The sequence below is a fragment of the Mytilus edulis genome, chromosome 4, assembly GCF_963676685.1.
Source record: "Mytilus edulis chromosome 4, xbMytEdul2.2, whole genome shotgun sequence".
NCBI classification, from domain to species: domain Eukaryota; kingdom Metazoa; phylum Mollusca; class Bivalvia; order Mytilida; family Mytilidae; genus Mytilus; species Mytilus edulis.
The window spans coordinates 20,596,732-20,622,961 of NC_092347.1; the positions used below are offsets into that span (position 1 = coordinate 20,596,732).

Consider the following 26,230-nt stretch of genomic DNA (forward strand, 5'->3'; position numbering starts at 1 on the left):
TATTGTCGTTTGAATTTGTTGCACATCAGTGTTCTGTTGGTTCGTTGTTTTCCTCTTATTCCTTATAAAATCATTATATCATTATTGCAATTGTATACAATATGTATACAAATGGACAGTCTACTAACTCATGTAACTATATCGGCAAAATTTGACTTGCTGAGAATATTTGTGATTAAGTTGTCCATTAATATATATAGTTGTCATCAAATAGGCAAAGAAACATAATATGGTAACAACGTAAGGATTACATTTATTTCTTTATAAAAGAGGTCGAAAGATACCAGAGAGACATTCAAACTTATATTTCGAAAAGAAACTGACAACACCAATCGCATACCTTCTAAGTTACTTAGTGTAAAGATAGTACTTGAAATTATTCAGCTGAAAAGAGATAAATGTATACTTTTAAGGACACGTCATTGTTACATTTGGTTGATACATATCTCAATGAAATATACTTACACAGTTTGATCCAGGTTAGGGCATGGTTGGTACCTATAAAAACTTGTAAGCCTGCTGCACTTGATTTCAACTAAATTAAGTCCTTTAAAGCTTGCTGTTCGGTGTGAGCCAATGCTTTGTGTTGAAGACAGAAATTTTACTTATGATTGTTTACTTTTACAAATTGTGACTTAGATGGAGAGGTATCTCCTTAGCACTCATACCACATCTTCGTATGTATTTATTAGAATTTACAAAACTAACATCCATTATCAATAAAATCCCGTGCCATGACTTTTTTAGTGTATTGTCTACCTAATCTATAAGTTTGAATGGCCCTTTGGTATATTCAACATTTCTTTAATTCTGTTCAAAAACAAACGTGTTTTACCATAGATTCTTTTGCTTTATTTTTTATTCTTATTTTATATGCAGAAAAATTGCGATTTGTTTTCGCGTAAACCTTCTTCTTGCATTATTTCCAGTTTTAAACAAATAACTCTCCTTGATTATTATAGCGTATCCCTATTGAAACTTAAAATTAATACAATAATTCATATTAGCTATTCACCTCTTGATATATTCTTTATTGTAACCCCTTTCCTTCTCACACAGCCTAGATTAAATTGTCTTCATAATCTCGACTTGTAATTAACATTTGAGAAAGACAAATTGTTTTGTCCCGCACATTTGATAAGATAAATGTAAAGATAGTGAGTAAAAGATGACACCCGTTTGACATAATGAATTGAATAAATGTATACGCATGTACAGATTTTGAAGAAACGCTATCATAAGGTTACGTTCTTGTTCATATAAAAAATAAGAATAATCAGAAATGAAATTGTTATTGAGTTCCTTCCTATATTTTACTGGACTGCTAACATAAATATTCCACTGAAAGTCTCATGACAAACGAGACCGGAAGAGTAAAGTAGATTTCAGCGGGCCAATTTCTGCGCAAATGATGGGAATTTTCCCGATTTTTTTTTTTTATTATTGATTTTTCTACTTTTATAGGGGATTTCGTCCCCTTATTATAGTAATAATATGTAATAGGTATAACATAGGACTTTTTTTCTACCATTTTGATCCTGGTATCTATGATGAGTTTACAATACGTTTTTGTTAAGTGTACATTGTATATTTATAGGACTGCGAGAAAAATTTTCCCAGCAATGAGGAAGAGTCACCAACGACAGACCATCCGTCTCAAAATAGTCATGAATTTGAAAATAAAAATCCCAATATATTGCATGCTGAAACAGGTAAAGATATAAATAAAATATTTGTACCGGTCGTTTATTGTGTTTATAACTATATACGATCCCGTGTTATTCATTCTTCCTACAACCCAAACAACCGATCGGAGGTTTAGTATTCACGTGTACATGTATAAATCAGCAAGTACATGCAGCTGTTGCCTATATAGTTTCCGTACGGAAGTCAACCACTTTGCATTCCTCTGATTTTAATTCGTTTAAATACTTCCGACATTTTATATTTACAAAAAACAAGGGGAACATTACGAAGATGTAGCGTCTACTTCTACAAACGCCAATATACATAGAAATGTACTATGGTATCGCAACTGCCATATTCCTAGCTTGATACAGGACAATTTTTGAAAATGGTGGGTTGAACCTGGTTTTATGGCAAGGAATCATCCCGTTTATAACTCATCAAATGTGTCTTCATGACAGAAAATATGCAAGAGAGGAATTATGTCCAAAATAAAGTTTTAATGCTAGATATCTGAGTTAAATCATTTGTACCCTTAACTTTTTATAGCTATCCAATGGTGTTATTTGAATGCTGACAATTATGATGAATAAGTAATGCAAAGTCGTACAGTCATTTATTAGGTCATTTGTATATGCATTCCTTTCTGTTCGAAGGTGTTTTAATATCATTATAATAACTTAGCATATGCATTGACCTGGTACTACCAATTGATCAGAAGTTAATTGTGCTTTATGTTAATAACTAAATGGTCTAACAGCTTTACTACATTTTTTCAGTACAATTATTAGATCACACTTAACATGTTTCTACTGTAAATTCATACATAATCAATAAAGGCAACAGTAGTATACCGCTGTTCAAAACTCATAAATCTATGGACAAAAAACAAAATCGGGGTAACAAACTAAAACTGAGGGAAACGCATTAAATATTAGAGGAGAACAATGACACAACCTTCAAATGTAACACACACAGCAATGGACTAAGCATTAGACAAAATCCGATGAGAATAACCAATATAACATCAAAACCAAATACATGAATTTAGGACAGAAAAGTACCGTGACACGTCTTATAGTAATGTGAATTCACACTCAAATATAGGAGAAAACAAACGACACAACGGAAACACAACGTAAAAATGTTACACACACAGAAACGAACTATGATATAACAATGGCCATTTTCCTGACTTGGTACAGGACATTTTTAAAGACAAAAATGGTGGGTTAAACCTGGTTTTGTGGCATGCCAAACCTCGCAGTTTGGTGGAATTGTTGAATATAACATTAAAATGAGAACATATTAATACAGGACTACAATACAAATAAATAGGAGAACGTATTAGGCAAAGAAACACATGAATAATAGACAACGAAAGGCATCAGGTTTAAAATTCAATGCGTTAAAACGCGCCTCGCCCATACAAGACTTACCAGTGACGCCCAGATATAAAAGTTTGAAAGTAAAAAAAAAGGGGGATACAAAGTTGTATAACAGTGACTACATATCGTTCCGTTGGAATAATACTCTTAGTACTTATTTTGGGACCCCAATTTGATGTCCCTGTTTAGAGTGAACATGAATATATAAAAAAAACAATAAAAATGTCAATAGGCGGAAATATATACGTATACTATTCGTAAAGTATTATATGACAGACTGTAACATCAGTATATATCGAATAAGTACAACCTATAGAAAAAAAATCAATACTTGCATTGTAAGACCCCAGAGTTGCCAAGTTACTGACTGGCGTTTGATACTGCACAGAAAGAACAGCAGCGCTGTTCCACTTTAAAACATTTGTATTGTATTGTATTGTATTGTAATGTAACAGGCAATGCACATCTTTCAAAACACTATCATTCATTGTAATAGCAGTTCATAGAAGGATATGTGTTATATTATGGTGATGAGAGTCAGATATCGATTTATTTATCGAATTTGAAATTGAAAAAAATATAAATTATTCTAAGTCGTTCACGATGTTATGTTTGTCAATTCGTAAGGGTGGTATGTTTCAAATAGTGAGTATTTTGTACAAGACCTCTCGTATCTCAGTTTCTCCATATACTTGCATCTGTATTGATATTCTCCAGCTGATGAAGTAGTAAAAAAGAAGAAAAGAAAGAAAAAATCGAGAAAAAAACAAATTGTTACTCTTGAAATAAAACTGAAGAATGGTGAAAATGATCTAATAAGTAAGTTATTATAACGAAGCCGCTTTTGATTATTAAGATGAACACTTACTAATCATACGTGTAATTGTTTGTTTTTGTAGATGTATATGATGATCAGGTAATGTAAACAAACCTTGTTGTTTAATCTCCCACTTAACTAATGCTTATTTTTTCTAAACATAATGGTAAACACATTAATGATTGTTTTTCAATATCATAAAACGGAATAATGTTCATCCTCGATGATATGCATTATTCAAGGTAATCTTCCTCTTATAACTTGCTTATGTCCTCCCCTTTTAATGATTAGCTTTTTACCTTCTTCATATAAAGTAACATATATAAAAAGATTACACATGTACTTGTCTGATTGCAATCTTAAAGATGAAGATATTCGTCACGCTGTGATAATTAGGCAAGGTTATGAGAACGATAAATACATCGCTTATAGGCGTAATTTCTTAATTATTGTCCCGAAAATGTTGTACCATAAAAACTCAATGTAACGTACAGATTGAAAAATAAAATTATTTAAAGTTACTTATTTGCTCTATGTTTTAAAATTCCTTCATATTTTCGCACAACATACAGTTTGCTTTCTGACAATTTTGATATTAACAAGCAAAGCAGTCAGTTAGTAAATTAATTAATTGCTTCCAGTTCTGACACTAATATATGACCAAAACATGTGCGCAACTTTCTATAACCAAGGTAAATTGAGTTTTTTTAATTTATTAATGTTTATATTATTAATGTGTGAATATTCGAAACATTCGTTTCAAATATATAACTGTTTATCTATTCGTTTCTAGCGAGCCCCAAGATCCATTTTGGAATATGCTAAGATCGAACATGCCGAAACAATTAAGTTTATCTGAGCAATGTTAAATATCAGATGTTATCAGATTTATGAGTTTGACTGTCCCTTTGGTATCTTTTGTCCCTTTTTTACACAGAAACACAAATAATACTACCCATCTGACAATGATACGCTAGAAACAACCATCCTTTTTTATTATCAAAACTGCAAAAAGCGGCAGATTTCAAATGAATATTTAAATAGAGGAAATCGACGATAAACTGACTAAAAAGAAAAAAGGACAAAATGAAAAACAACGATCCATATAATAAATCATGAAACTAACGACTGACCAACAAGAAACCTACCATCAGTTGATCCTGCCCAACATGTGGCCTTGTCATGTTCCTCATTTGCGTACAGCTTTGGTGAAAAGTCACATTAATTGTTATCAAATACGAGTAAATTGATACGTAATTATTGCTACAACAATTGGAACATATCCGTCTGTTAACGTTACGTGCAGATTGTATCCTAGTGAATATGTATTCTAAACGTTACAAATTTTCAGTAAAAATTTCATCATCATCTACATGTGCGGTTTAGATTTTTCGAATCAAGTCTTTTGACTTTCCTCATCTGTATTGTTTACCTACCGTGTTTATTTCCATAATTACATTAATATTCCTCTAAAGTCTTCCTAAATTTTGATTTTTATTAAAAAAAAATATGCATACAGTATTCATAACTCTTTTGCTTTCTATTTATTAAATTTTTAATGATTTCTTAGTGATAGTGTTATATATTCACGATATTTGATAATTTACATCTAAAACGACTCTGTCATTTTTGGTGTAAAAGTAGTATTCCTATTCCTGTCCTGATTTCATATTAAGCAATATTTTCTAAAAGGGTTTTGTGATAGTGTATTAAAGTAGTCGTTTACTAGTCCCTTATTGTATTTTATTATCTGAAATATTGAGAATGGTGATTATTTTGTGAAATGATTTGTTATTCAGTCAAAAGCCCATGATTTCAGTCCCAGTTTTGCTATGCCTTTATTGTTCTTCTATTTTTTCTTTAATGTAATGTTAATTGTTGTTTTCCTGTTTTAAATAGTTAAATAGTATAAAGGCCAAGATAGTGGTTGTTCTCCTTGAATAGCGACTTCGTTTTGTGCAATTCTCAAATACTCGCCTTTTGTAAAATGGAGACTGGAAATGGAATATGTATCAAAGAGACAACAACCCGACCAAAGAATAAAAAATAAATCAACCAAAGGCCAAGCATGGTCTTCAACAAAGTTAGAAAATCCCGCACTCGTAGGCGGACTTCATCTGGCCCCTAAACATGTGTTTATGGAAATTGCGTGTGCTTATGAATATCCTAAGGTTGTTTATTGCTAATGCTTAAGTACAATAGTTGCATGATTTCACTTTATTCAACATGTTTGTTAATTCAAATTTAATTAATTATGTGTAAGTCTTATTTTAGCGTTGATTGTAAGCATAGTATTGTCATCTGATACAGTCATGCTGATTATAAAATGCACAGTTTTCTCTGCTTTCAAAATATTTCTGTTTGAACCAGTCGACCTGGAACTTGTCAATTATTGGTAATATTAATTATTTGGAACACAAAAGGGCATAGAATGGAGTAATTCTTAATCAACAGCATTGTCCTATAATATAATTCTTCGATTCGCCGTTTTACGTCATGTCGGCTAAGGAATTTGAAACATTACCTTCGTCTTATTTTAAGTCTAGATGTATAGTATAGGTATTGTCATTACACAGAGTCATGCTGATTAAAATAAAACAATTGAGAACATTGTGACAATTATTAAAGTTTATAGTGTCAACCCTGTGATTATGACCCGTGTATATAGCAAATCCTAAATACACCGTTTGGTGGTGCACACTGACAGATGCAGAACGTACAGATGAGGTTATATTTAACATGTGACAATGTTATGACTATAAGGAAATCGCATCGGATAGTTCCGGAACTTATTAATTTATCTAATTGCTTATTGTTTGAAACAGTAATCAATGTAATAGAGTAAAATTGTCAGTAAGTATATATATGCTTTTATAAGTTAGACTAGTAGCTTTCTTCGTTTATACGTTTATTAGGTGAACAAAAAAAACGGTCTTTAGATTTAGTAGTATCGATATGTATCACGTGTTAGCACAGTAATTCCTGCATTTACATTTCTAACAATACCAAATAATGCAGCTAAATAGACTTACGGTTATGTTTACCACAGCTGATAAAACAAATCTTGTAGATGTTTGGTCACGAATAATTTTTTTCTAATTTCTTTTATTTGTTATTGCAGATTCTAGAAGCCAAGACAAAAACATAAAAACATGACATCTTAAACGACAGTAACGCTGTATATAAAAACAATAATAGGACTTTGTTTTAAAAGAATAATAATATCTGTCTTGAAATTTGGATTATTGCGATGATGACTGGAGTAGAAGTACCCATAATAATGAACTTTGAATGTGCAATTACATTTCAACGGCGAGTAACTTACATTTGTACCAAGATAAATGTTGTTGAAAGTAGCGTCGACAGTGGAAAAGGTGATATACATCCGAACCCTTGAACTTTTTTGTACGAACAAACCAAGCTAGGTTGATCGCGGTAAACAGCTAGTAGTCTGATGTTATTTATGTATTATTGTCATTTTGTTTATTTTCTTTGGTTACATCTTCTGACATCAGACTCGGACTTCTCTTGAATTGAATTTTAATGTACGTATTGGTATGCGTTTACTTTTCTGCATTGGCTAGAGGTAATGGGGGAGGGTTGAGATCTCACAAACATGTTTAACTCCGCCGCATTTTTGCGCCTGTCCCAAGTCAGGAGCCTCTGGCCTTTGTTAGTCTTGTATTGTTTCAACTTTTAGTTTTTTGTGTACAATTTGGAGTTTAGTATGGTGTTCATTATCACTGAACCAGTATATATTTGTTTAGGGGTCAGCTGAGGGACGCCTCCGGGTGCGGGAATTTCTCGTTGCATTGAAGACCTGTTGGTGACCTTCTGCTGTTGTCTGCTCTGTGGTCGGGTTGTTGTCTCTTTGGCACATTCCCCATTTCCAATCTCAATTTGAGTACTCATTTGAAGAAATAAAAAGGTACAATGATAGCCCTAACATTTTTATCACAATTGAAATGTCAGCAAATTGGTCAGCGGCTTGACGATGGTGACTAGAAAAAAACATGGGATGAGATCCCGCTAACAAGTTAAACCGCTCTACATTCTGTATGTATGTGCCTGTCCCAAGTCAGGAGCCCGTTATTCAGTGGTTGTCGTTTGTTTATTGTTACAAACTCATTTTTTGTTCATTTTTTTACATAAATTAGGCCGTTAGTCGTTTTCTTGTTTGAATTGTTTTACATTGTCATTGTGGGGTCTTTTAGAGCTGACTATGCGTTTTAGGCTTTGCTCATTGGTGAAGGCCGTACGTTGACCTATAGTTGTTAACTTCTGTGTCATTTGGTCTCTTGTGAAGAGTTGTTTCATTGGTAATCATATAACATCTTCTGTGTTATACTTTTACAAAATAAATTTCTTGTTTTAAATACTTTCAATTATGCTTAGACAGACACGTCCAACTTGTTGTCGTTTTCCTAATTGTTGAAAACCCTATTTAATTGTTTCCGTTAACTGCCCTTTATAATCTGACTTTCTGTCTTTTAATTTAACTATATGATTTAAAACAGCGATAATATTGTTTTCATCCAAAGACGCTACAAGTATATAGTTGTTCCCGCCTTAAGAAACATCAATAAGATAATTTAAACTTGTTCGGTTCCCACCTTTGAAAACGCGAATGTGAGTTCTAATGAACTCCAAACTGTAATACTAACCAAATTATGCTTATCACATTTTTCTCGTGTTTGTGAATTATCACATTTGAACAGCAGTGATGATTGTTAAAGTGTAAGAAGTTTTCGGAATTGTCAGACAATAAATTCCAGATGTCCTAAACTTCCAGAAATATACGTGATGACATGCCTAGCTTGGCAGCGCATTTAACTATTTTTTTTTTTTTATCTTTCTATATACCTATTTCACTATTTGTATCAAGTGCATTCTTCTGTCCTTTGATTTTGTCTCTTTTGTTTATACATTTCTTATATACCTTGATAGTATTTGTTCTAATTAAAGTAGGCATTGTCATTAAATTATGTATTACGCACTCCAACTTCAGTTCTTCTATGATTCTACTCTATTATATATCCTGTGTACTCAGGCTTGTTTTTAACAATAAGGTAAATACTTAGAATTATTATTTAAAGGAGTAAGTTTTTAACAAAAAATCACTATAAACCAGGAATGGACCCGATTACTGCCATATGTAATCGATAACTGAGCGATTATAAAAGGGGTATTTGAGAAATGGATTAAATGGAATAGATTACCTTAGCCGTATTTGGCACAACTTTTTGGACTTTTGGACCCTCAAGGCTCTTCAACTTTGTACTTGTTTAGCTTTATAAATGTTTTATATGAGCGTCACTGATAAGTCTTATGTAGACGAAACGCGCGTCTGGCGTACTAAATTATAATACTGGTACCTTTGATAACTATTAATATTTACTTTGTCAAAAGAAGTAACATTGCTTTCGATTATAGTCAATACCGTGATATGTAAACAATAAAATTAAAACTTACTAAAGGAAGAAAACCACAATTTACTTCTGAACTAGATTAAAATGGAAATTAAGGATTTTACACAATCACTGCTTCCAAATATCAAAATGTAAATAGTTGTTTTCTAGATAGAAAATCCAAACAAATCACAAAAGAGAGGGACGAAAGATACCAAAATGACAGTCAAACTCATAAATCGAAAATAAACTGACAACGAAATGGCTAAAAAATAAAAAGACAAACTGACAAACAATAGTACACATGACACACCATAGAAAACTAAAGAATAAACACCATTCTTGAAACGTAAATCAACAAGAGAGATAGGTAAATAAACTCATCATAGATTCCAGGACTAAATTTAGTATATACGCCAGACGCGCGTTTCGTCTACAAAAGACTCATCAGTGACGCTCGAATCCAAACGTTGAAGAGCATTGAGGACCAAAATTCTTAATTTTTTACCAAATACAGCTAAGGTAATCTATGCCTGAGATAGAAAAGCCTTAGTATTTCAAAAATTCAAAAAACTGTAAACAGTAAATTTATAAATATAACCATATCAATGACAACTAGATTTGTAATTGCTACCAATAACGGTTGGCACCCTCGTCCCCCCCCCCCCCCCCCCATTGCCAGGCGAGCGGCAGCCATTTTGGAAATTCCAAAGTCAAATAGTGCATCTACATAGTACGGCGGCTTTGTGAAAAATTGTGTACATCCTGCTACAAGCATGAAATTTGGCATAGATCTTCCTCAACTATTTCTCTTTCATTTCAGACAGGGAGGCAGTTGAAAGAAATGCCTCACTTCTGGTTAAATCCAAAATGGCGGACATCATACTTAAATTAGCCCAATATCGAAGGCTAGTATATGAAAAGGTGTTATTAACATGCTACTATCATAATATTTGGTACAAACCTTTGTTTTGTACTACTTTTGGATATATGATATAGATAAAATGTCTTCAAAAACCCTACTTCCGGTGAAATCAAACATGGCGGATATAGTACTACAATAAGCTTATTTTTAGGGAGGATAATTGAAATGTGTTTTAAAGTATTGCTACTATCATTATATTGTGCAGGAGTCTTTCTTTGGTGCTTCTCATGGATACAATGAATAAGACATATCTCTTTAAAACCCTTACTTCCGGTTATATCCAATATGGCGGACATAGAAATATTGATAATTTTTCATTTTTTTATTCTTTTTTCAAACTGTAAATAAAATGAATTTTTTGGGGTTGTCATTAAACTTTTGGCTTTAAGTCATCCTCAAAACCACTAATTCTATTCAGCTGCATATGTTTCAATACAAAATTAACGCTTCCGGTAAAAAATCAATATGACGAAAATTACAAAGATGAGTCCTCAATTCATATATTCGATGTAGAGTTTTGGATAGATTGATTAAAACAAAATAAAATCACTAAAGTTGTTAAACATCTTTAGAATGACTTATTTATGGCCGCATACATGTTTACTCACAACCGGACAGCTTATTTTCCTAATTTACAAAGATCGTGGTATTGTTTCCTACATCTATAATGTACAAGCTCCTGATAAGATTAAGAGGCCTCACAAAAGAGTTGTTGAAAAGGGTGCCATGGATAATATTTTTCCCTTCGCCATTCGTAAGGGATGGACTAGTTAGAAAAGGAACCAATACCAAGCTTGTTACTCATTCACATCCACCATGGTTATTGCACGTTTTACTTGCTGAAAAAGACTAGATCGAGTCGTGGGAATAGCCTCAATAAGTATTTCCTTTTCCAAAAACACATTTTTTCTTGCTTCGTTAACCCAATCTGATAACTTTGTTCGATCGTACAACAAAACCACGTATCGTTCTATCTATGACATTGTCAAATCCATATCTGGTGATGTTGGGTGATCAATCATCATTCTAAATGATAGAGTCACATCTTTAAACACTATCCATGTCACCAACGCAGTTCCTTTTCCAGCAAGCGTGTAATATCTCAATGCCTAGTGTATTTGAAAGGTCATGGATAGATATATATCTGAAGCTTTTCCCACTTCCAAATGCAAGCGAAAGTTTGTCTGCCCCTAGGTCACTCAAAAGCGAAACCGCAATGACAGCAACATCAGTATCGAATGTTCGAGTCCTGACTCAGTTTAGTTTGTGTTTCACTGCATCAGACACATGCATCTTGCTTCAAGTGTCAGCCTCTTTACGTGAACATGAAGCTAAGCTTGAAACATATCACCATGTGATGGATAGCACAAAACATCCTGAGTAATTGTTGCTACAACTACCTTTCCCTCAAAATCTATTGAGCAAGCTGTTGCGAATGAAAACTTAAAAGTTCTTTCTTATTGTCGTAATCTTGTTTTGACTCTTGATTCGTCAGTGTATTCCCTTTCCCCTAAATGTAGCTCTTGCTTCTTATAGCAAATGCTCAGGATATTCTATCTTATCTTCCTCGAGATGTTTTTCAAGTTTATCACCATGTTTACATTAAGAGGCTGACAATATAATCATGGTGCATGTGTTTGATGCAATGAACCACGAACTTGCAGGAGTCATGATTCGAATAGTCGTTATTGTTTCGCTATTCCGTGACAGGGGTAGATGAACTATGGATTGTGTTTGGGAGGGCAAAAAGCTTTGGATAAATATATTTACAAATGCACCTGGCAATGAGTGATTACACACACGTATTGTGCTCACTGTCTTTAACAGTTGTGATATGGTTCTCTGATTGCTTGAAAAGGAATATAAGACTGCGTGGGAGACATTGATGGCATTTGAAGATGTGACTTTGACATAAAGAATGATGATTGATCAACCTAAATCACTGAGGCTTAACTGTAAGATCACACAAACTTATCAGATGGGGTTAACATGGTTAACGAAGCAAGAAAATAACTATTTGCGCAAAAGGGAAGACTAATTGAGGGTAAAACGTGCAATATACTAAGGCAGGTGTTTAGGGGGACGAGCTTGGAATTGACTCTTATGATATCCAGTTCAAGCGCTTATGAATGGCGAAGGGACAGAGAGCATAACTTTTAAATAACTCTATCTAAGGCCTCATCATTTTGTCAGAAGCTTGTACATTGTGGATGTACTTGGGAATGCGGTTCAATGCCAAAACATGCTACATCCTAAGCATCAGAAACAAAAGCCATAAAATCTAGTTTAAATGGACACATACTACAATAAGTCAAGCCTAACCCGTACCTATGCCTACAAATTTCGGAAGACCTCAAATGGGACACCCACATATTAAACGTGGCAAAGAAAGTAAATTAAACACTAGGTTTTCAAAGAAGAAACTTGAAATACTGCCCACAAGATTGCTAAAAACAGCTTACATCTCGCTCTTTGATCAGCGATGAAATGTGGAGCCATAGTATGGGACCTTAACATGGTAACAAACATAAATAAGCTAGAAAGGATACAACGTCAAGCGGCAAGATTTATCACCATAGGTTACAAGTCAAGATAGGATGGGTGTGTCTCCAATATGCTTGCCAAGCTGGAACTACAAGACCTCCAGACATTTGCAAGACGAACAAGCTAGAAGTTGATATTTATGTACAAAGTGGTTTAGGGGCTGATTCCCGCTATTGAACCAGACAAATTTCTCCAAAAAGCACGTCCTAAGAGAAACATAACTGCAAGGAAGTTCGAAGAATACCATGCAACAAATATTGTTGAAAAGCAAGTAAAGAATCACTCTAAGTGTTTTGACATTCCACTAGGCAAAACTCCACAATACTCAAACTCATTCTTTGTAAAGACAGTGATCGCGTCAAATCAGCAAGACGACACAGTAGTGCTCAGTAATTTTATTTTGTTTTAACCAATCTATCTAAAACTCTAAATCAAAGATATGTATTGCATGAGGACTCATTTTTGAAATTTCAACCATATTGGGTTTTTTTAATACCGGAAGTGGGATTTAAAACATTTACATTAGAAAACATTTATTGGTTTTGAGGATAACTAGAAGCCAATAGTTTAATGTCAAGCAAAAAAAAAACATTTTCTTTACATTTTGAAAAAAGTTGAATATTAAAATAGAAAATTGATATTTCTATGTCCGCCATTCTAAATTTTACCGGAAGTAAGGTTTTTAAAGAGATGTCTTATACATTGTATCCATGAGAGGAACAAAAGAAAGGTTCCTGCCCAGCACCGGAAGTAGGGTTTTTGAAAACATCTTATTTATATCATATATCCAAAAGTAGTACAAAACTTCTTTTTGTAATCAATGAGGCGATAGTACATGTAACACAATCTGACTCAATGTTAAAACTATTTATTTGCACATGGCGTTAATCTTTAAATTGAATACAAACACAAAAAATTCCTTTGATGATCATAATAAGACTTTTAGTAACAAGGAGTACATATTTTTGTGTGAACCAACAAATAAATTCATGTGCCTGGCCAATTCAATGACACAAATATACTACATGTATTATGCTATGATGGTGATAACGAGTGTGGAAAATTATTATTTTTGGCCAAAATTAAAGAATAAGGATTAAACGCTTTTTAGAGGAATTTATTGGTTAATAAACTGGACCAAGTCACTCACAAATATATTTTCAGAGAATGCAGTTTTCATGAAATTGGACAAACGTTCTAGTGAGTCCCTTGGAAACTGAATCTGCTCCATATTTATTTTTTGTTTTTGAGAGTATACTTTTTTACAAGTGTCATCCACATTCTCATCCTGGATATGTATTGGAAATTGATGTTATATTATCATAATATTTTGATAATTAATACAGTGGTTTGTTTTATATTATTGAAACATGGTCCATCTAGATAAAAATCAATTGTTGTCTGTAAAATGTCTGCAATTACATAAAAAAATATGATGTGAAATAAAATTTATTTTGCATATATATATATATATATATTTTCTTTTTTTCTACATCATTAAAATCATGAACAGTGATTTATGAGTATGTTGATTTTTACACTTCCAAGACTTTCACAGCAATCATTCAGATCAAACATTACACTATTCATATAAAAAAAGAAAGATGTATGATTACCAATGAGACAACTCTCCACGAGAGACCAAAATGACACAGAAATTAACAACTATAAGTCACTGTATGGCCTTCAACAATGAGCATAGTCCAAACAAAATAGTCTATATGTTTAGGTGTATTTAAAAAAATAAACATCAACAGTCAATTAAAAGATCTTAGTATTTCCAAGCAGTGACCACTCAACAAAACTACTAAACAAGAGCATGAGAACATTAAAATCATACAATTTTAAAAAATTAAAACATCACGAAACACATAATACACTGTAATGATATATATAAATTAGTAGGACAATCCTTTTCACATGAGGAAAAAAAAACCAAGGTATGATAAATAGTTATGAATACTTCATATATTTTCATCAAGAATTATTAACCATGAAAATGATGATTATGCTCATAGGTCAACTGTCAACTTCCTGAATATTCAAAACTGATGCAACCTCCTCTCAGCATAAAGAAGGTTAAATGAAAGGATAAAAAAGTATTACAAAGACATGGAAGCTGCAAAATCTATGCTCATTAAAGAAACAATCCCACCTTAAGTTACGATATTTAAAAAAAATAGTGAAAATTTTAACATTTTTCATGAAATCTGCATAAAAGGGTGTGTGACAGGGTGTCATTCTATCCCCGTAACTTTTTTTTTCCCTGGAAGCATATCTTTATTTTTTTATAACTTGTAGCATGGATATAAAGTATTTTATATACAAATTTAAAAAAAAGTTCATTGACACAATTTTTTTTTTTACTTTTACAATATTTTTTTGGCAAAATTGTACACAAACCGGTTACAGGCATATTGCAAAAAAGGGTAGCCATTTTGAAAAAAAAAAAAATTAAAAAAAAAAATTATGTCTAAAATATTTCAAAATATTCATTTATCATAATGTTCTGAGAAAAAGTTAAAAAAAATTTATATATGCCTGTTTTGGCAGGTACCTTTATAGCTTAAACAGGCCAAAAAATGACATTTTTAGGACTGCAAAGGGAGGTAACTTTTTCAAAGAATATTTCTAAAAATAGCCTGGAAACCTATTCTCAAATTTTGATATTTTGTTAGGTACACCCCAATGAACAATATATGGGAAATTTAAGAAAGTTCATTGGCTAGATTTTTTTGGTCTTCAGTGTCCTTCTCTACCTTAATAGCCTTCGATAAAGGGGTTATTTAAGTATGATGTCCGCCATTTTGGATTTTACCGGAAGTGAGACATTTTTTTCAAATGCCTCCCTATCTGAAATGAAAGAGTAATAGTTGAGGAAGATCTATGCCAAATTTCATGCTTGTAGCAGGATGTGCACAATTCGTCTGAAATATGCTTGTAGCCGCCGGACTAACACCTGCAAGTTATCATTTGTGCAAAATTTCATTAAGTTTTGAGCATTATGAAATTGTGGACAATTTTGCTGTTTCCATGGTTACGGCGGAAATTATTTGGAAATTCCAACTTCAAAATGCAACTCCGCACATGTCAGTCACTATTCCTGTAAAGTTTCATCCAGTTTGCAGCACTTAATTTTTTTTGGAAATTTTGAACATTTGTGCTGCAACCATGTTTACAGTAGATAATTCGAAAATTGTAAAAGCAGACATCTCATTGTCACATGTCATGTTATATATCAATACAGTTTCATTCACTTTGGTGCACTACTCTCTAAGAAAATGCTGATTTTATGCATTTTTCCATAGGGTCAATGCAAAACTTGGCCCCAGTTTTCATGACAACGGCGGCCATTTTGAACTATCCAAATATTGTCTTGACATCTTGGCATACTGGAGAACATTTTCATAAAGTTTCATCCAGTTGGATCTTATAACGAAAGAGTTAGAATTTTTGATATTTTAGCTGTTTCCATGGTAACGGCAGCCATTTTGAAAATTCCAAAGTCAAACTGGAAATCAGCACATGCCAGTTAACATTCCTGTGGAGTTTCTTCCAGTTTGGACCACTTTGATTTTTTTTCGCATTTGTGCTGTTTCCATGGAAACGGCGGCCATTTTTTACCATTCCATAGCAAGGTGCACAACTTCAGATGGTGGTCCTCATTATAGTAGAGTTCCATCAACATTGGTCCATAGGATTCCAAGAACTCGCGCGGACAAAATGTGTGGAAGAAAAATAAGAAAAACTAGATTTGTAATTGCTAGCAATAACGGATGGCACCCTTCCCCTCATTGCCAGGTGAGCGGGAGCCATTTTGAAAATTCCAAAGTCGAAGAATGCATTTACAGATGTCTAATAACATTTTTGCAAAGTTTCATTAAGTTTGAAGCATTTTGAAATTTTTGATATTTTTGCTGTTTCCATGGTTACGGCGGCCATTTTGAAAATTCCAACTTCAAATTGCAACTCCGCACATGTCAGTCACTATTCCTGTTAAGTTTCATCCAGTTTGCAGCACTTTATTTTTTTTAGAAATTTTGAACATTTGTGCTGCAACCATGGTTACAGGAGATAATTCCAAAATTCTAAAAGCGTACATCTCATTGCCACATGTCATGTTATATATCAATACAGTTTCATTTACTTTGGTGCAATACTCTCTGAGAAAATGCTGATTTTATGCATTTTTCCATAGGGTCAATGCAAAACTTGGCCCCAGTTTCCATGACAACGGCGGCCATTTTGAACTATCCAAATATTGTCTCGACATCTTGGCATACTGGAGAACATTTTCATAAAGTTTCATCCAGTTGGATCTTATAACGAAAGAGTTAGAATTTTTGATATTTTAGCTGTTTCCATGGTAACGGCAGCCATTTTGAAAATTCCAAAGTCAAACTGGAAATCAGGACATGCCAGTCAACATTCCTGTGGAGTTTCTTCCAGTTTGGAACACTTTGATTTTTTTCGCATTTATGCTGTTTCCATGGAAACGGCGGCCATCTTTTACCATTCCATACCAAGGTGCACAACTTTACATGGGGGTCCTCCTTATAGTAAAGTTCCATCAACATTGGTCCATTGGATTCCGAGAAACACGACGGACAAAATGTGTGCAAGAAGAAAAAGAAAAATAAGAAAAAAAAGAAACGTAGAATAACAATATGTCACCCCAACTCCGTTGAGGGTGCCATAAAAAGAAACGTAGAATAACAATATGTCCCCCCAACTCCGTTGAGGGTGCCATAATTCATGTCAGCACAAAAAGTGCTGACTACTGGGCTTGTGATACACTCGGGGAAATAAATCCCCACCAGCAGTGGCATCGACCCAGTGGTTGTAAATAAACTCATCATAGATACCAGGAATAAATTTAGTATATTCGCCAGACGCGCGTTTCGTCTACAAAAGACTCATCAGTGACGCTCGAATCCAAAAAAGTTACAAAGGTCAAATAAAGTACGAAGTTGAAGAGCATTGAGGACCAAAATTCCTAAAAGCTTTGCCAAATACAGCTAAGGTAATCTAATCTAATAACGTTCCTGCATCGACTTCGGTGTATGCACTAGTCAGTTTATTTATTATGGGTTATTTACCTCGTATGTTTGCTCATTATATTTGATGCCATACTAAATAACTGATTTGAAGTTTTATGTTCGTTTTTACTCATTTTTGGAAGATACATTTTAATTATTGATGATATGGTATATGATGTTCATTAAAACATTACAAAAATCAGTTTGTCTTCGCATAACCTTTGTATTGAAAACTTACGTTATGTTAGTTCTAAAATAAATGAAATTGTTTTTTGTGTGTGACTTAATTGTGAAAGAGGGTGAATTTCATTTCAAATAAACTAAAAAGTGGATCTTTTGAATAAAATATGAATAATTGGTCTAGCTAATCTGATAGCTGTAACTAAATACATGGTTTTAATCCCCACCCCCCTTCAATTTGAGAATATGCTTTTATCTTGTAAACGGTCCAGATCCCCACCCCTAAACCATATATATTCTTGAATGGGACTATAAAACAAATCAAATGAAATTAAAGGGAAGTCCCCGGGGGTCATCCTCACCCCGTTCAATTTGAGAATGTACTATTATCTTGTAAACGGTCCAGATCCCCACCCCTAAACAATATATATTCTTGTAGGGGACAATAAAACAAATGAAATGAAATAAAAGGGAAGTCCCGAGGGAGTCACCCCACCCCCTCTTGTTTGAAAACTTGTAAACGGTCAACATCCCCACCCCTAAACCATATATATGCTTGTATGGGACAATAAAGCTAATCAAATGATATTGAAGGGAAGTTCCTGGGGTTGCCCCCACCCCGTTCAATTTGAGAATGTGCTATTATCTTGTAAATGGTCCAGATCCCCACCCCTAAACCATATTTATTCTTGTAGGGGACAATAAAACAAATGAAATGAAATAAAAGGGAAGTCCCGAGAGGGGGTCACCTTACCCCCTCTTCTTTAAAAACTTGTAAACGGTCAACATTCCCACCCCTAAACCACATATATTCTTGTATGGGACAATAAAACAAATCAAATGAAATGTAGATAAAGTCTATGGGGGTTACCACCACCCCCTCCTGTTTGAATACTTGTAAATGGTGGAGATCCCCACCCGTAAGCCATATATATTCTTGTATTGGACAAAAATTCAAATCAAATGAACATTGGACCATATAAATGGCGAGTTATGGGAGCTTGTTTGGGAGACTTCGTAACAGAATCCTGTTACAATTACTTCTTGTTGTATATTTGTATTTTATTTTTGCTAATTTACTTTGTATATATGCCTTTTTGTGCTTCTTTGTTATATATTTGTTTATTTTATAGTGATAAAGATTATAACACAATGTTGACTGCTGTACCTATATTTGTGACATTTTGACCTATTTTGTCTTTTCATTTTGTTCACACAACGTTGTCAATATAATGAAATTTTGTGCGACTGACTAGTGAAATGTTTAGCTAGCTATAAACCCAGGTTTAATCCACTATGTTTTACACAAAAAAATTATTGTACCAAGTCAGGAATAAAACAGTTGTTATCCATTCGTTTGATGTGTTTTGAGCTTTTGGTTTTGCGTTTTGATTAGAGATATCCGTTTAAATTTTCTTCGTGTGCAGTATTTTTGTGATTTTACATTTTCCAATCTTAATTATCTTTGAAACATTTTAATTGAAAGTACTTGAATATGACGTCATGAATAAAACATCTCAACAGTTAATAAAAAAACTACATTTTTAAGTGAAACAATAAGTTTTTTTTTGACAATATGAAAAGGTTTTGAGGTCAAAACGTAGAATTGAAGCAATTTATTTAGATAATTAATGTTCATTCAATATATTGTCCTTTACATTATCTTTTATTGATTAGTTTGCAAAAAAGGTTGACTTTGAAAAAGTCTCTTACTGAGCCATGGGATGGTGTAAATTATCTCGGTCATATTAGGCAATTCAAATTAGGCATCTTAACGTGAAGGACAATAGTTATGCAGATTTGTGAAAAATTGTTGGTTTAAATGATTAAAGCATAAAACTTGGCATGGTAGAAGTTCTGGGTGTTTAATCAAATATATTATTTCAATATGGCAGCTTTTCCAAGATGGCAGCCATATAATATCAAAATCCATATATACCGTTTTTTTTTCAAAAGTGAGGATTTTGTATAAATTTTTAAATATTTCACAGGGATATCTTACCATAGCTTTGTTTAAACTTGTTTATTTACTTTTGACCTTAAATATAAATCCCTAATAACCTAATTAAATATGTAATTTTATTCAGGTATCGCATGTCAAATTTATTCGTTCATAGTGTGTTAATTTACGTTTTTTGATTGAGTTAAGTCTTCCAATTGATATGTTATCGTGTATTGTTCTATGTTATGATGTTATACTATTGTCTCAGTAAAAGAGAGAAAGTTTGGTACACTTAAAACGTTTAATCCTGCTGCAAATGTTTGCACCTGTCCTAAGTCAGGAATCTGATGTGCAGTAATTGTTGTTTGTTTAAGTAATTTATACATGTTTCTCGTTTCTCGTTTTTTAGTATAGATTAGACCGCTGGTTTTCCCGTTTGAATGGTTTTACACTTGTAATTTTGGGGCCCTTGATAGCTTGTTGTTCGGTGTGAACCAAGGCTCCTGAGTTTGTTGTTTCTTATTTATTATTTGTAACTGTTGATGTCAATGTCTTTTGGTTTTATGATTCTTTGTTTACTCGTTAGTTTTTATTGTTATTGTCTTTTAACGATCTTGATTTACAGGACAAATTTGTTTTCTTAATGTCAGATGATACAATTCAACAATTTATAGCAAAATCTTGACATCACATATTTTATAGAAGCAGGTATTGTGTGTAATGATATCAGTCAGTAATTTGGCTGGTTACCAATATTTCAATTGTTACATTTATTTTTCAATGCAAACATGTATTATGTTATTATGTATTCATTGTGTTTTATATAAATATGTTATTGGTATGTTACACTTAAAAAATCATCTGGTGCTGATTCTGACTATTAGCAATAGACCCCTTTAAGTTTCAATATGGCGGCGTTATATTAATATTAAAGTTTCCTGTACAGTAAAAAGTACATGTATTTTAAACTATTTAAATTTTGTAGAGAGAGGTAATATTGTCATATCTATTATGTGAATAAATGACTGTAACAGTTGCAGTGAAGAGCATCATGTATACAGGTTAGATTGTAAATATTGATAACCTACAGGACGTGTATTAGAATATTTAATAATAAAACAGCCGATATACCAGATTTAGAAGGGGCTATAAGGGGCAAAATTAGCCTCAATTTTGAGAATTTATCAAATTCTACTTATTCGTATGTGTATGGATTTCTTTTTCCGTTGGACATATTCATTTTATTTGTAGTTATGACGTCATAATGCCGTGTTTTGACAACACTTCACGTGCATATTTGTTGGCTTTTCACAATTTTTTACTCATTTTCACTAACTTTTTTTACGGAAAAAGTACCAGCGCATTCTTACCCCAAAGAAATATTTTGTCAGAGCAATAATACCAACAAAATGCATCTTATGTTGAAATATTTCAGTGGGGCAAAGCTGCGCTCATACTGAATTTTAATTAAAAACTTGCTCAAAACCGGCATCAAAGTTCCAAAATGTTCGTCCGTTTTTTTTATCGGACTAAGGTTGACCGGGAACAGTTGTATGTTTTTAACATATTTTTTTGTCAATGGTTGATAATAATAAAGTTTCATTATAGAAAGTAAATTATAAAGTGTTTTTCTTCATATTAAAGTATAACATAGTTTCTCAAGTACAGTGTAGCCTTGGTCGTCTATATTTATTGTAAGTGATTACGGAACACGCACACGGATTTTTACTGGTTTCTGTTGTTAGGAAACTTTTTATAGCGGAAGGAAACTTTTTATAGCGGAATAGAAATCAGTGTATCATTCGTTAAATACTTGTTAAAAGAACTTTTAATATATAACTTAACACGTAAAAAATTCCACAGCACAGCAGGGGCGTGTTTTTTCTGTTCTTTGGTAGTGAGCAAGAAGATGTCCATTTCTGTTGGGTTTTTTTTTTTTTGCATTGGGAAGAGCTTCTGGTTTTCTTCTACCGCTTCCTTTTAAATAGGTGGTCTAGACGGCAGAGGCACAAAACAAACTCTTCTGTCAACACTCATGATTTGGCTAGTGGTCAGTTAAAATCACTTGATGAGGAATGAAGAAGGAAAGAGGGCATTATTGATCATTTTAATATGTCGCTAAACATGCCTATTTTTCAACTCTTAGCAGGCAACCATATTCATATACGAAATACTCCTGTCCCCACCCCAACCGAAATTATTTAATATCAGTGGGTTTCCCTTATTTAATACAACTGTAACGTGTACACCGGGTAAGCGTGCCTGTTTCTATTTTAGAATGAGTCCGTTACCAGTTTGATACTGGATCCAAAATTGCTCTATTTACAAAACATATAACAAATAATCGTTATTCAAATATTAACGTCAATGAACCAAATTGTGTACAACTGCTCTTTGCAATCTTTAATAAACTAGCTATAAATACTCTACTCAAAATATATATACACTGGTACAAATTTGTACTCTCTTACAAATTTGTCCTGGGTCAGGAACAAAGTTGTCCTCCTGGTACAATAATGTACCCTACAAGTTTACACACTTCGTCTTTGTTCCTCTGGTACAATTATGTAGTTTACAAGGTGGTCACACAGACTCACACTTGTCCTATACGGTACAATACGATTCCGCTTGTAAATGTACAAGTCCGTATTTATAACAGGCATCGACCTGTTCTTTATTACACTTAGTAATATTATCTATAATACCTTATATATACGAGACAGCGATCTCGAATATCTTGGTCTTATGTCTCCGAAGACTTATGACAATCGACCCTGAGCTAGGATTCTCTCCTGCTTATAGACCTCGATGGGAGCTGTACCATTCTTGAAGGAGGGGTGTTCTACCAAAGTGTCTCGTTACTCGTATCTGAGTTTCCTTTGGAACACCCCTTCACATTTGACCTGACCCAAAGTTTACCCGCGAAACTCTTTTCTATGTTTATTAAAGTATCATATAAATATATAAAATAAGGCTTCTGCCGAACTGTAACCAGTGTAAACAATTTAACCTTAGATACAAAATTATCACATAACCCACGCCTCAAAAACATATGCGTCCCGCATGTCTAAAACTAACTTTTAGAACGGATAAAACATTGAAGTACTATATATACATATTAATTCAGTTAAATGTACAAAATCTATTCAACAATGTAATCTGCTATGCAAGCTGGCTTTCGCCTTGTACGACGCCCTTCATAACAATTTTTTATGGGTAAAGGCAGAGTATCCCCTTCCTTTAAATCAATTTGGGAAAATTTTACAGTTTTGTGCGTATTCGGGTTGTTGAATGTTGGTAAATCAACTTTTTCATTATCTCCCTTTCTTGACAATGAGGACCCTCTTGATCCCAGACCCGAATCATTTCTTGTTATAAAAGTATCTTTTGGACGAACACCCTGATCTTTAAGTGTAGACGAAACAAAACTGTTTCTGTACCTTGTTTCTTTCATATCTTCAATTTGTTTTGTCAATTCGTCATCAAAAGACATTTTTTGTACTTTAATTTGCGATATAACCATGCATACAATATAATAATGTCAACACAATGTCATAAATGTACAGTGTAATAAATGTCAATCAAAAACTTTCCTGTACCACTATCGATCGTTAATCCCTAATGTAAATAATAATCGTAACTTAACCGTGGGAAATTTAAAACGTTAACAGGACAATTTTGATCTGTGCAAAAGTGAACAGTTTGAACAAAAACGATCTGTACAAAAGTGAACAGTTAATTCTCACAAGACAGTTTGGATATAAGTTTATAAGATGATCAAATTTGGATATATAATCTTTCACTATGGATTTAAAGATTAACAATGTGGATCCCACCGCTAGCCACCAAATTATGTAACGTGTACACCGGGTAAGCGTGTCTGTTTCGATTTTAGAATGAGTCCGTTACCAGTTTGATACTGGATCCAAAATTGCTCTATTTACAAAACATATAACAAATAATCGTTATTCAAATATTAACGTCAATGAACCAAAATATGTACAACTGCTCTTTGCAATCTTTAATAAACTAGCTATAAATACTCTACTCAAAATATATATACACTGGTACAAATTTGTACTCTCTTACAAATTTGTCCTGGGTCAGGAACAAAGTTGTCCCCCTGGTACAATAATGTACCCTACAAGTTTACACACTTCGTCTTTGTTCCTCTGGTACAATTATGTAGTTTACAAGGTGGTCATACAGACTCACACTTGTCCTATACGGTACAATACGGTTCCGCTTGTAAATGTACAGTCCGTATTTATAACAGGCACCGACCTGTTCTTTATTACACTTAGTAATATTATCTATAATACCTTATATATACGAGACAGCGATCTCGAATATCGACGTACCGTAGCTTGGTCTTATGTCTCTGAAGACTTATGACCTAGGATTCTCTCCTGCTTATATACCTCGATGGGAGCTGTACCATTCTTGAAGGAGGGGTGTTCTACCAAAGTGTCTCGTTACTCGTATCTGAGTTTCCGTTGGAAAACCCCTTCACATTTGACCTGATCCAAAGTTTACCCGCGAAACTCTTTTCTATGTTTATTAAAGTATCATATAAATATATAAAATAAGGCTTCTGCCGAACTGTAACCAGTGTAAACAATTTAACCTTAGATACAAAATCATCACACAACTTTAAATTGATGCTAATTTTTAACGCACAGTGATACATATTTCATGCATATTCAGGAAACACGAAATTAAACGTCAGATATATATAATATAAAAACGAAGAGATGTGTGATTATTGATTATATGGCAACTATCCACTGGAGTTCAAATATGAAGTGGATGTAAGCAATTACAGGCAACCGTAAGGCCTTCAATAATGACAATATCCGATACTGTTAAGCCGTTTATAAAAGTCCATGAAAAGTGTGAAACAATTTAATAAACTAACGGTTTAATTATACATAAGAAATCAATTTTAAAAATATCAAAAATGAGACATGAACCAACGACAACCACTAAACTGCAGGCTCCTGACTTGGGACAGGTTCATAAAGAATATGGCAGGGGTTAATATTAAAACGAAGATGTGGTATGATTGCCAATGAGGCAATTTCTCACAAGAGACTAAATGACGCCGAAATTAACAGCCATAGATCACCATATGCTCTTCAACAATAAGCATAATAAGATTGAGGAAGGAAATGGGGAATGTGTCAAAGAGACAACATTTCACATACTCAGCTATAAAAGGCCCCGAAATCACTAAGAAGAAAACTAACAGCCTAATTAATATACAAAATAATGAACAAAAAACAAGTAAGTAACACAGCAACACACAACAACCACTGACTTACAGGCTCCTGACTTGGGACAAGCATAATAGTGTTTTACATACATAATTTGGTGGGGATAGGCATGTAAGCCGCGGATCCCAACCATCCCAACCATCCCCGAACCTAGTACAGTGGTTTAACAGCACAACATCATGTGTGTAAACGCTCAACCCTCCCCGAAGCTGAAACAGTAGCGTAGCAGTACAATATAAAAACAACCTGCACAAATCAGTTGCAATTAGATTAACTCAAAATATCGGTACGAGACAAACACAAAAAAAACCAGCAAACTAGAATTAAGACAATAGAGTATTGAACTAAGAGTATTTGCAATTACTGGAAGTGTGTTCAAAACTACTTGCAACTAGTACTGAGATAAATCTTGTTCTCCCAAAATGAAGTATCAGTCAGTACACAACCAACTGATTTATTTATTAAGAAACGTCTGGTATACCTTGTATACTTACATATAGATCCCTATACAATGAAAGTTGTAGAAAAATGGTAGTCCGAAGTTTTTGACCATCAAAATTGTGCATTAGAAATAATAGTTAGGACCAGAAGATGTTCTTCAAGGAGCACCATAGAAAAACGATTTTTAGAACTTCCAGATATCTTAGCTTTATACAAAAAAAATCCAGTTCTGTTACTTTTAAAAAAAATGTATAGACTGAGATGTACTTTTTGATCAGTCATATTCCAGACAAACATTGACGATTTTTCGTGCAGTTTAATTAGTTATCAAAAGTACCAGGATTATAATTTTATACGCCAAAAGCGCGTTTCGTCTACATAAGACTCATCAGTGACGCTCAAATCAAAATAGTTAAAAAGCCAAACAAATACAAAGTTGAAGAGCATTGAGGACCCGAAATTCCAAAAAATTGTGCCAAATACGGCTAAGGTAATCTACTCCTGGGGTAAGAAAATCCTTAGTTTTTCGAAAAATTCAAAGTTTTGTAAACAGAAATATTATTCTTAAAAATCAAATAGCGGGA

At 33.3% G+C, this 26,230-nt stretch overlaps 1 protein-coding gene across 1 annotated transcript in view; it reads left to right on the forward strand.

The window, feature by feature from the left end:
• The window catches only part of LOC139519179 (semaphorin-2A-like), a 69,200-nt gene extending 62,026 nt beyond the window's left edge, over window positions 1-7,174 (forward strand). Inside the window, exons 22-24 of the mRNA XM_071311043.1 lie at window positions 1,598-1,712; window positions 3,792-3,893; window positions 7,013-7,174. Coding sequence (XP_071167144.1) covers window positions 1,598-1,712; window positions 3,792-3,893; window positions 7,013-7,047 — 252 coding nt within the window. The 3' untranslated portion in view covers window positions 7,048-7,174. The remainder of the gene's footprint in view (window positions 1-1,597; window positions 1,713-3,791; window positions 3,894-7,012) is intronic.
• Window positions 7,175-26,230: the final 19,056 nt, after the last annotated feature.